At 51.2% G+C, this 12626-nt stretch overlaps 1 protein-coding gene across 1 annotated transcript in view; it reads right to left on the bottom strand.

The window, feature by feature from the left end:
• RYR1 (ryanodine receptor 1) overlaps window positions 1-12626 on the bottom strand; it is a 117620-nt gene that overhangs the window by 83548 nt on the left and 21446 nt on the right. Inside the window, exons 20-31 of the mRNA XM_072779013.1 lie at window positions 12340-12556; window positions 10907-11011; window positions 10588-10691; window positions 10119-10202; window positions 9005-9312; window positions 8184-8386; window positions 6809-6983; window positions 6430-6638; window positions 3495-3889; window positions 2376-2508; window positions 1375-1535; window positions 768-933 (exon numbers count right to left, since the gene is read on the bottom strand). Coding sequence (XP_072635114.1) covers window positions 768-933; window positions 1375-1535; window positions 2376-2508; window positions 3495-3889; window positions 6430-6638; window positions 6809-6983; window positions 8184-8386; window positions 9005-9312; window positions 10119-10202; window positions 10588-10691; window positions 10907-11011; window positions 12340-12556 — 2260 coding nt within the window. The remainder of the gene's footprint in view (window positions 1-767; window positions 934-1374; window positions 1536-2375; window positions 2509-3494; window positions 3890-6429; window positions 6639-6808; window positions 6984-8183; window positions 8387-9004; window positions 9313-10118; window positions 10203-10587; window positions 10692-10906; window positions 11012-12339; window positions 12557-12626) is intronic.

The following is a 12626-nucleotide window of genomic DNA, read 5'->3' on the forward strand; positions in this document are numbered from 1 at the left end:
AATAGTAGAAGCTAGAGCGTGGGGACATAGAGGTCCAAGACACTATTTTTGCATATTTTTAAATTCTCCATTTAAAATAAAGTTTTATAAATTCCAAGTTAGACGCATTAATGGATGGATAAGTGGATAAATACGTGATAAAGCCAGTGTGAGTGGTAGGTTCTTGTGATGAAGCCAGTGGGTATATGGGCATTCACTGTACGATTTCTTTAATTTTGTTTTGTGTTGGGACACCTGGGTGGCTCAGTGGTTGAGCAGCTGCCTTTGGCTTGGGCATGATCCCGAGGTCCTGGGATCAAGTCCTGCATTGGGCTCCCCATAGGGAGCCTGCTTCTCCCTCTGCCTATGTCTCTGCCTATCTCTGTATCTCTCATGAATAAATAAATAAAATATTCTTTATAAAAGATTTATTTTTGTAGTATGTTTGACACCTTTCATAATAAAATATCAAGAAAGAAAAGCCCACCCTAGGTTTCATCGTAGGGTGTTCCCTGATTGGTGAAAAGTTGGCAGTAGGTGTCACCTGGACCAAGAGGGACTGTGGACCCTTCTCCAAGGTCAAGACAGTGCTCTGTCTCCTCTTTTCTGGGTGTCAGTTCAGTGGACAGTTAACTAAGTGGTCTCCCAGGGACTTCCCTGAGGACAGGCTAGGAGCTGTTTTTGTCCTGTCTCTCTGGGGTCTGTCCTCAGTGGGGGGTTGGGAAGGGTCTTCCCAGCATCCTGGGACATGAGGACACTATTGCTAAGTTGCTGAGGGCTGGACTCACCTGGAAAAAGGTGTTGCTCTCCTTGCCATTGGCAGTAAAGGTCATCAGACCAGTGGCCAAGTCCACCAGGCAGCCAATGACAAGGTCTGTGTGGCTGATCCGGCCCTGCTGTCCGGAGCTCACGAAGTCCCCGCCCCACACCATGTAGCAGTTGCTGCACTTGAGGCTGGAGGAAACAGGGGCGGTCAGTGCATGGCGCCTTAGCCAAGGTGCTCTGGACCCTGGATGCTCCCTTCCCCAAACTCCCAGAATACCGTGACTTCAGAGCTCCATCCCCAAGCCCCCCATCACCTGCACACCCAAGTGCCAACACCCCAAGCTCCTCAGAGCAAGAGTTCTTAGAAGTTGGCTGGGGATTCTGGGAGGAAGAGAGGGAAGGGGAGCAGGAAGAGAGAACAGAGACAGGAGGTAACGTAGAAAGGGCAGAGTGAGAGGAAGAAGGAAGACAAAATGGAAAAGACCAAAGAGGAGGAAACCAAAGAGGAGGAAAAACCCAAAGAAGGGAAGTAAATAGGGAGAGGAGAGAAGTAGAGGGGGAGAGAAGCTGTTGAGCCGGGGGCCCAGCGCTGACCTCTCACCTCCCGTGGTTCCCACCCTTCCCTGGCACCTGCTGTGGACGTTGCCTTGTTCGTCTCCCATGGTCACCGTCACTGCCCGGACCTTGCTGAGGTCGAAGTTCATGTCGTGCTGATGGTAGTCAGGGGTGACCCAGCCCACCCACACGCAGCTGGGCTCCTGGCCAGCGAAGATCCTCACAGAGTAATAGTACTGGAGAGGCAGAGGGGGACCAATGGTCAGCCCAGAAGGTGGGGGACACAGGGCTTCCTTGGGACTCTTAAGTTGGTCTCTCTAGATTCACAGAGTCCCCTTGAAGTTCAACAAAAAATTACTGGATTTGAGACATACACACCCCAGGTCTATGTGTCTCTATTTCTGTGTCTACTATATATTCAGACTCGGGAATGCTCCGGGACTATTTGTGATACCCCCAAATTTGGATCCCTCTCCAAATTATAAAGTTATCAACAAATAATAACTAACAAATAATTCACAAATTAATTTATAATCACCATCAAGAGGGTACAATTTGTATCCCCATTTTACAGACGGGAAAACCGTAAGACTTCCATAAAGGAGAAGGCATAGAACAGTGAAGTGACTTACCCACTTAGCATCCAGGTGGCCCATAATCCTAACCATGAGGCTCTCTGTCTCAGAAAACATTCCAGATTTGGGAAACCCCAAACTCTACTGCGATAATTGTAAATGTTGGTTCCCAAGAATATACCAGAAAGCTATTAAATTTGGGGGTACTGAGTTTATATGGGTAAACCCAAATATGAAGGTCCCAAGTCTACACTGGTATACCCTCCGTATTCTAGGATCCCTAGGAGTTTTATCAGTGTGCCTTATACTTCATTGTGTTCCTGCAATTTTCAGGTCCCCTAGCTCTATGAACTTAGGGTTTCAAAGGACTAAATCAGTATGTGCTCTGTTTTGTGGTCTTCAGTGTATATTGGGGTGTCCCCAGGTAAGGGCAATTACGAGGGACTGCAGCATGAAATTTGGAAATCTGAGGGGTCTCGGTTGAGGGTCCCAGGTTCACACCGTGGTGGTGTTGAGGATGATCTCAGGGTCATCACGGTTGTCTGCGGGCACCACCTCTCGAGGGAGGCGGGGCAGAGTGGGAGTGGCAGGTGGCTGCGTCATCATGGCCGCCTTCTTGGCCTTGAATAAGAACCTGGTGATGGGGAGGAGAGGCTACTGTGAGAACCAGCTGTCAAGCCCAGCCCCCCAGCCCTGTCCACCACAACATTCATGATTCCCACATCCATCCTAAATACATCTCATTTCTAATACCCAAGCCCTTGCCTCTAGAGGGATAAAATTCCCAACTGCATCAGCATAATCCCTCCTAGGGATGCTGTGCTCTGTGCTTGCAGATGCCCAAATTTAAAGGTGCTTCTGGGAACATGGAGGCTCCTTTGGGGGCACATGGTCCCCCCACAGCTGCATTTCTCATATGGGTGCTAAAGGCATTTAGGAGAGGATAATCCTTCATCATGCGGTGCTGCCTTATACACTGAAAGCCTTTAGAATCTCTGGACTCCCTCAGTAGCAGCAGCACCTCCCCAACAAACTGTGATAACCCAAATCATTCATCATTTCCAAACATCCGCCAAGAGCCACAGAACTCTTGGTGCTGAGAATATTCAGAATATTCAGAATATTCAGAATATCCCGCTGAAAAACACTGCCCTAGTAGGGGGTAAGCATTTTTAGTTTCAAGTCAGGTTTAATGCCTTTTTGAGGGTCTCCTTTGAAATTAGCTTTTGGGGGGCACATTTGAGACACAGAAATGATCCCAATTTAGAAGATGAGTGGTGTTCACTGGGATGCCTTGGGGTACAGTCAACTCTCTCAAGACACTTTAATGTCTGTCCACTTTAGTGTCTATAGACAACAAAGTCCATTGGGTGAATGCTTTGGGGCCTACTAGGTACCCCAAGGAGAGTAGAGTCCCCCATAGATATAGTGGTGTACCCCAGTTTTACATTCTCAGGGAAATGAGAGCATCCCGGGAGATAATGGGATTCACTTGAGGCATAATAGGCTCCCTTAGCATTCTGACTCCGCTAAACGTATATGGGGGCCCTGTGGGACACAATCAGGTTTTTTACATTATTGGGGTTCCCTAAACCCACCCTGGCCCCATCCTTGACTCACCCTCTCTTCTTGTTCTTCTCTGTGGTAGCATCCTTCTCGTTCTCCACCCTGACAGGCTGGGCCTCCACCCCAGCCTGGGCATTGCCCCCGGGTGCCCCCTCCTTGGCATTTCCTTCTTTGCCCCCCTCAGCCTCGCCCCAGCGCCCCGCTGAACGCCGCAGGTTTTCATAGTCGGGGTCGGGTTCTGCTGCCCTGGCCTCATCCTCAGCTGGGGGCTGCAGGCCAGGAGGAGCCAGGGGGGTGGCTCCTGCAGTGCACCGGAAGTGCTGGTGGAACTGGACTGGAAGGCTGAGCCGGAGAAAGAGCATCTCCACGAGACTGTTCTGGGAGCCCCAGGTACGGTGGCTCAGGCGCAGGCAAGGCGGGGTATCCACGGTGCCGTCCACGCGGGCCACCTAAGGGGGAGCAGGAAAGCTGAGCCAGGCAGGCAGGCCAGGCTATTGGTCCTAAACCCAGTACCCACGGAGCCACCATGTGATTGAACACATCACAGATTAGCTGTGCCTGTTCTTGAACTTTTTATGAATACAAAATCACAGGATGGGCTCTTTTCTCTCTGGCTCCTTTAACTCCGCATTATGTCTGTGAGATTCACCCACGTAGTTGTGCGCAAGTCAGTCTATTCATTCTCACCACTGTCTAGTATTCTGTTCTTTGGGTTGAGAACACATCTGGCAGTAGCAGGAATTAGGAGGTTCGCCTCTGTTTCACCAGCCTCTCCAGCCCCTGGCACCTCTCTGGTCTTTCTGCCTCTGTTGTCACCCCCTATAATCCACTCTCAATGGGGACCTTTCCAAAACTCAGATCTAAATCAGACATTCCCCTGCTTAAAACCCATCCAGTCTCACCTAGTCTTGAAATGCCTCTCCACAAATTATTGTTTAATTACAAAGAGAAAACTAATAATTTACAGTAGGGAAAATTGGTAGACTTCATCTTAGCGAGTCAAAATTAACATAGTTGGTAATAAGACACAGCAACATTATGTGCCTTCTGATATCCTGCATCAAGCAGGACACAACCTCCTGGTATTCCTGCCAAATACATGTGACCTGTACCTAATCCTGAGGAGACACCCGACAAACCAAAATGAGAGAGATTCTGCAAAATAACTGGTCTGTACTCTTCAAAAAGGGTAATGGCATGAAAGACAAAGACAGACTCGGAACATTCTACATTAAAGAATAAAGAAAAAAATAAAGGGATCCTTGGGTGGCGCAGCGGTTTGGTGCCTGCTTTTGGCCCAGGGCGCGATCCTGGAGACCCAGGATCGAGTCCCACGTCGGGCTCCCGGTGCATGGAGCCTGCTTCTCCCTCTGCCTGTGTCTCTGCCTCTCTCTCTCTCTCTCTCTGTGTGACTATCATAAATAAATAAAAAAAATAAAAGAAAAAATAAAAAAAGGAAAAAATAAAGAATAAAGAGACATGGGGCGCCTTGGTAGCTCAGTTGGTTAAGCATCTGACTCTTGGTTTCTGCTCAGGTTGTGATCTCAGAGTCGTGAGATAGAGCTCCATGCTCAGTGTGGAGTCTGCTTGTCTCTCTCCTTCCCCCTCTGTGCCTGCCCAATTTGCTCATGCTTATCTCTCTCTTTCTCAAATAAATAAATAAATAAAATCTTAGAAGAAGAAGAAGAAGGAGAAGGAGAAGGAGAAGGAGAAGGAGAAGGAGAAGAAGAAGAAGAAGGAAGAGACACAACAACTAAATGCAACATGTAATCCTGGATTGGATCCTGGACCAGAAAAATAAAATTCACATGATCACCACAACTAATAAAATTTGAATATAGATTATGAATTAGGTAATAGTATGTATTAGTGTTAAATTTCCAGATTTTCATTAAAAGTATAGCCTGTTCTGAGGAAATGCACATTGAAATGTTTAGGGATAAAGAAGCATGATGGGGGCACCTGGCTGGCTCAATCGGTAGAGTATGTGATTGTTGATCTCAGGGTCATGAGTTTGAACCCCGTGTTAGATACAGAGTTTACATAGATTAAAAAACAGGCATGATGTCTCCAACTTAGCCAAATGATTCATAAGAGAGAGAGAGGAAGAAGGATTATGTGAGGAGATGTGAACAATGCCATGGATGGGAACACAGGCTGAGGAGGAAATAGTCACATGCCCAAGGCCAAAGGGCAGATAAGAGGCCAACCCAGGTCTAGCTGCTTCTGAAGAACCCGCTGAAGCTCAAGCATGTAGGATTCAGGTTCTTTCCAGGTTGAGAAAAGGACTATAACTTTGGTCTTTTTTATGGTCAGCATCTGATGCTAAGTTTAGCCCTGGTAAAGAAAAGACACTAGAGGGCAGCCCAGGTGGCTCAGCGGTTTAGCGCTGCCTTCGGCCCAGGGCATAATCCTGGAGTCTGGGGATGGAGTCCCACGTTGGGCTCCCTGCCTGGAGTCTGCTCCTCCCTCTGCCTGTGTCTCTGCCTCTCTCTCCTCTCTCTCTCTCTCTGTCTCTCAAGAATAAATAAATAAAATATTTTTTTAAAAAAAGAAAAGACATTAGAGCCTAAGAGTTAGAATACTGAAATTAATGAAGAGCTGCTAAAAACAAACTAAAAAAAATATGTGTATGCGGATAGCAATTAGTAAGGATGGTGCCAAAATGTACCAAGAGCTTTATACGTCTTTAAACCTTGCTGTAAGATGAGCTAGTGCTAAGGACTGGAAATTTCCACTGGGGTCTCGTAACCCAGCTCCTCTTTTTTCCCTTCCCCACTTAATAAGCAAGGCAACCTGGAGGTCAGACAGGTTGTGGTTTACTGACATTACACCCTACAAGGCAGCCCTGGGAACTACTGTCCTGATATGCCCTTCTACACTGTTCACGGGCTAACACGGAAGGAAAGGAGAAATTTGGGGAAGAGAACTGCGGGAAGAATGAGGTTTGGAAGCAGATCAGTAGGTACTGAGTGGGGTCAGTCCTCACCTCATAGTGGGGGTGCTCAAGGGGCACAGCCTCAAATTGCGGAAGGCTTTTGCTGAACCAGGTGGTGACTGGGCGCTGCATGTTGATGGCGAAAGGCTCAAAACCTTCCTGGAGGCCACAGATGGCAAAGAACCGCAGGGAGCTCACGTCCTGGCCCAGGTTCAGATGACCCACCTGGCCGGGTCCCAAGCTGCAGACAGGCAGGAAGCCTGGTGGGAGGGGATGGATGGGCAGAGGTGAAGACAGGTAGGCAGGGCAGGGGCTGGAGGGGAGGAGGTACCGTGGAAGGAAGGGATGGAAAAGCACAAGGCTAGGGATGTAGTGTAAGGTCAGGTGAGATGAAAGAAAACCAGAAATGGGCCATGAGGCCAGTCCTCACCATCCCCAACCTCGATTTCCCGGAAGGCCGTCTCAGAGCCTGAATCGGACATGAGGACCTCGCCATTGAGGGTGAAGATAATGGTGTTCTCTGTGAGGTCGATCATGCAGCCCACGACATCACCTGACTGCCACGGACGCCCAAATGGTTCACTGCCCAAGTGCCAGCGCTGGCCCTGTGAAGAGGCGAGGGGAAGATGTGACATGGCAGAGACACATAGAGAGACAGAGATATACAGAAGCAAGGAGAGACATGTAAAGATACATATACAAGGCATCGGGTTCAGGGCGTGGGGGTCAGAAGAGGGGTCACTCCCACAAGGTCCCCCATCTTTTTCCACATCTGTATACATGATCCTTGGAATATAAGGGATAGGCTCTCATGCTTCCCAATGATCTCTGTATCCCATCTCTTCTGCCTGAGTTCTGTACTGTTCCCATGGCTGGGGCTGGGGTTATACAGACCACCAAAATGGTAGTGGGGAGTTGGGGGCGGGACGGGAGGGCTGGAAAGGAAAAATGAACCTGCCAGTGCTCCCTCTACAGATTCATATATACCCATATGCCCCCAGAATAGATAAACGGGTAATGAGATGGATGGATGGGAAGCAGGGTATATGGCTGGATGGAAAAATGGAATGGATGGAAATTGAGTCTACATGGGTTGATACAGGGAAGGAAGAAAGGATAGACAGAATGATGGATGGATAAGAGGGCAGGTGGATGAACGGACAGGTGGGTGGGTGGGTAAATGAATTGATGGATTCATGCATTAAATGATTCAATAAATAAATGAAATTACAAATAAGTGAAAGGCTGAACTAACAAATAAATGAACAAACAGATGGAAATGTGGATGGTTAAGTGATTATCTGGCAGATGAGTAGATGGATGGATGGATAGTTGGATCTGTGGGTAGATGAATGGATGAACAGAAGGATGGCTGGATAGAGAGATGGATGATGGATAGATATATGCATGGACAAGGGTGTCTAGGTGGCTCCGTTGATTAAGCATCTGACTTTGGCTCAGGTCATGATCTCAGGGTCCTGGGACGGGGCCCTATATTGGGCTTCCTGCTTAGCAGGGAGTCTGCTTGTCCCTCTCCCTCTGCCCCTCGCCCTGTTTGTGCTCTCTCTCTCTTTTTCTCTCTCTCTCTCAAATAACTAAATACATCTTTATTTAAAAAAAAAAAAAGATATACGCATGGGCAGGGAGAGAGGGAGGGAGGGTGGGATGGGTGGATAGATGGATGGATGATGGATGAATGAGTAGTAGGGCAGACTCCGGGATGAGTGACAGTGGGGCACAGACAGTGTGCAAGCTGTGTGAGGGACCCCAGGGCCTCGCAGAATGGAGCCCAGGGAGGTACCCACGCGGTGCCCATTGAAGACATAGGCCAGCTCATCAGCTCCCAGCTCCACGTCGGGCCGCAGCTCGGGCCTCGCCCAGCCCACTCGCATCTCCCCGGTGGTGACTGCTTCAAACTCAAAGTACCAGCGGCCGCTCTGCACCGTGTAGGACTTCTCCGCCCGGAAGATGCGCACCCGGTCCCAGCGAGACTGGCTCTCCACCTGACCTACAAATGGGGGCCAGGCAGGGTCAGGGGCTGGATGGGGAGTACTGAGAGGTTGGGATCTGGGGCGGGGGGGTGCTGGGGGAAGAGGGATGATTTCATGGTGTCACAGGAGATGAGCTGAGGAATCTCAGACTAGTCAGCGAGGTGGGGAGGACCTACGAAGAGAGACTCCCCTCCCTGCCCACTCCCGACCACCCACCATCTCCTTAGCAGGCAGAGCCTCAGAGAAGAGATGCTAACAGAGACAGAAAAGCAGCTCAGTCACCGTTATGGTCTAGGGTTAAGGGTCAAGATTAGGGTCGATGTTTAAATTCAAGGGTTGAGAGCAGGACCTGGGAGAGAGTGGCAGAGTCAGGCTCAGGTAGAGGACGGAAATCGGGGTTGGGGTCAGCGGCAGAGAAACTGAAGGCTGGGGACCAGGGGGAGGGTGGCCAATGGAGGCTGGGCTTGGGAGTTAGATACAGGTCAGGGGTCAGGTTACGGGTAGGGGTAGAGGCCCCCTGAGTGCTTGGTCGGTGGGTGGCTCCGTGTTGTCTGTCGCTATAATCCAGAGGTTAGGGGTTAGGGGTCACAGCTGGGGGTCTGGAAGCCGAGCCGGGGATCAGGGCTAGTGCTCACTGGGCTCCTGGTCAGGCGGCTCAATGTTGTAGCCGTAGCCCAGCAGCGTGCGCACGGCCTGGCAGAGGCTGTCCCGGTTGCTGCGCTTGGTGGCCTCGTCCAGCAGGCGGTAGGGCACAAGGCGAGGGTTTCGGCGTGCTGGGATGTCCTGCACGGCGCTGTAGCTCCAGCCCTGGGCCACGCGGTCTCGTGCCCACACGTTGTGCCCGTTCTCTGCCAGCCGGTCCACCAGCGTCATCTGCGCCGGCGTCAGCCGCACGTGGCTCAGGTCTAGCGGCGCCGGCTTGTACCCATTGCTCATCATGTACCTGTGGGCGTGGCAGAGCTTGGTGAGGGGAGACCCTCGCCCCCACTGCTGGGCTCTGCACAATGGGATCTCTGACTTCTGATCCTTGCTCCCAGGGTCCTGTGACCCTCAGCTCCGAGTTTTGGAATTTCTGACCTTTGACCTCTGACATCGGGGTTCCATGACTCCCCTGAAGAAGCTTTGAGATACTTGGCCTCTTAAAGCAGAATCCTGTGACCCCAGCAAGGCCTTTTGCTTCACTGACCTCTGGCCTCTCTGACCCCTGCATTGTGATTTCGGTAGACTCATATTCAACCCTGGAACTCTGACCTCTCACTTCTAGCTTTGAGGTTTCTTACCTCTGACCTCAGGACCCTATTCCTTCAACCTCTTGGCTTTGGAGTCCTTGAGCTCTGAACCCTGGCCCCTATCCCCAGGACCTCTGATCGCTCACCTATAATTTTAGGGTCCCTTACTTAGGACTTCCAACAACCTATCATCTCTTTCCATTGACCCTCTGCCTCTGACTTGGAGATATTACCTCTGTTCCCTCATTTTCCCTGATCCCATGGCTGACCCTGGCCTTGGGTTTCGACTCATACCCATCATCCCTCTGGAACTCCCACCTTTGCAATCTTGACACCTCCCCAGGACACTCCCCACTGACTTCAGAGCCCTGACACCCTGGTCCTATGACCTTCACCCTGTGGCCCGTTTATCTCTGACCTCAGCCTCCCTACAAGACTCCCTCAACTGCCCAGCCCTCACCATTTCATCCCCAGCCACCTACTCTACTCCCCAGAGGGGACTGGGGCCACCCACACTCACGTCTTGGGGAGTTTGGTCTTCTTCAGGTTGTCCTCTGCCTTCTCATCCGCCATGCCCACGTGGCAACCCAGCGCCAGCAGAGTCCTGGGGTGGGGGGGACAGGGTCACCCCACATGGCCTCCCAGCCACTGGCCTCCTCTCCCTGAGCCCGGCCTCCCTCCTACCCTGGCCCCTGTTGGCCCTCCATGTCTCTTGCTCTAGCTTTCTGGGGGTCTGTCCCCATCTCTCTGTCTTGGTCTCTGTCTCTCTGACTCCTGTCTCTCCCTGCTTCTTTGTCTCTATATCTCTTTGACTGTGTCCATCTTTCCCTGATTCCACGTCTTTCTCTCTCTTACTGACCAGCCCTCTTTATGCCTCTGTCTCTCTCTCTCGTCCTCTGTCAGTCTCTGCCTCACGATCCCTGCCTCTCCTTGCCCTCCTCCTCACCAGCAGTCAGACCCTGGCCCCTGTTCCCCGGTACCCTCCTCACTTGAGCGTCTCCCCCGACATCTGCAGGTTGTAATTCCTCTCGGGCTCCGGTAGGCTGTGGAAGTCCACAAGACATGGGTGCAGCCTCTTATTGTCATCCCGAACCTGGAGAAACCCAGTGTCAACCCCTCAGGGTCCCCGTCCTTCCCCCCAACACTCCTAGGCTATGACCCCTGACCTCCTGCCCTTAGTTCTGCCACAGGAAACCCAAGGACACCCTGGTGCCCTAAAGTCCCTTCCCCCAACCACTGGCCCCTCCCTGCTCATTCCACCAACAGCAGGTCTAGCCGAACGCCTTCACGCTGCAGGCAGCCCCTCACCGGGCCGTAGGTCCAGCCCTGCTCAATGCGAGTCAGCGCCCAGAGTTCATGGATGTTCTCTGCCAGCTTCTCCCGGATGCGCTCCAGATGGGGAGGCAGGACAATCTGAGGGTAAGGAACGTTCGTGAGGTCCCTGCATTCCTTCCAGCCTGTGACCCTTCTTTCAAAGAACATGTATGAGCCCTAGACAGTTCCCCCAGACCTTTTCTCCTATTCTGAGCCCTGCTCCTCATCACCTCACCCTGACTGCAGAGTTGACACCCTGCTGAGTAAGGTTTTAGAATCATAGAATTAAGGAATTATCTGGGAGTGGGACTATATTTCCCTGTGGACTGGTTGCTCCAGGAGGCCAGGGCCTAAGGCTGCCTCACTTTCCCAGCCTTGCCCATCCCAGTCCAGAGCCAGGCCTGGAGGGGATGCTCGGGAAGTGGTTGCTGAATGAATGGATGAGTCTTTCCTTCTTTGTACAGTGAGGATCCAAACAATACTTACCTCATAAGGATTCAGTGATATAACCTAGATAAACTCCTAAATCTTACATAGTTTATGTCAATGCCTGGCACACAGTAGGTGCCTAATAAATATTTACATCGTTAGGGTTCTTCAGAGAAGAGATAATGATAGTTTGGATCAGGGCAGGCCATGGGGAAGAGAGGAGGCAGGGGGGCATGTCCAATAGGCCAGGTAGACAGCCCATGAGGCTGACAAGCTGGGAACAGTGGGAGGGAGACATCCAGAAGGAAGCCCAGGCTCTGGCTTGGCTACAAGGGGATGGTAATTCACTGTGCAATAATATCACTAATGCTCCCGATAATAAGAACTGTACTGAGTACTTACTACTTACTTGGGACTGGGCTGAGCACTCCACAGATATTAATTCATCTAACCTTTGGGACCGCACTCCCAGGTAGGCTCTATCCAGGTGTATTATCCCTTTCCTCACAAATGACCAAATTGAGGCCCAGAAGAGTGAGGCCACATGCCTACTATAACACACTCAAAATCAGACTTTCAAGATCAGGCTCCTGAACATGATTTCTATGGTCTCTGATAGGGACATGTCTGAGTGGGATGGTGGGGAGCTCAGGTTGGGACAGGAGGCATGGGAAGGCCCAGATGGAAGAGATGCCAAGAAACTAGTGGAAAAGATCTCCAGCTTTGGAATCAGCGACTGTGGCTAGCACAGGTTGGTTACTTCTCTGGGCTTCACTTTCCTCAACTGTAATTTGGGACAATAATCGTCTTCTCTTTAGGGGGCTATACTGAGGGCTCTTGGAAACTGGGATTCTGCCTTAAGAGTTCTTTGCTTCCACTCTGCCTCAGTTTCCCCATCTGTTAAACAACAAGGTTCCCAACTTCCAGCTCAGTTCCCAGTCTCCCTGGCTCCTAAGGGGGTCTGCCTCACCAGGAAACCCTTGTAGAGCAGGCACTACCTGGACAGTGTCCACAGGGCAGGGCACAAAGTCGGTGTGCGAGAGGCAGCGGCTGGGGCCCACCAGGTGGGGCCCCCGAGGCCCCTCCCGCCGATACTCCTTGATGGGCTCCAGATGAAGTCGTTCTCGAGGGAGCACAGCCTCATGACATGGGGCATAGCCAGGTGGAGGGAGGAACTTGAATTCACCATGGCGGCCACCAAGGAGGAACCGCACCCTAAGTGGGAGAGTGGGGTCACTGGTGGGACACATTACAGGGAGAATCTACGTTCTGTGGGGGTAAGGGA

This window comes from Canis lupus, chromosome 1, assembly GCF_048164855.1.
Source record: "Canis lupus baileyi chromosome 1, mCanLup2.hap1, whole genome shotgun sequence".
In the NCBI taxonomy this organism is placed as follows: domain Eukaryota; kingdom Metazoa; phylum Chordata; class Mammalia; order Carnivora; family Canidae; genus Canis; species Canis lupus.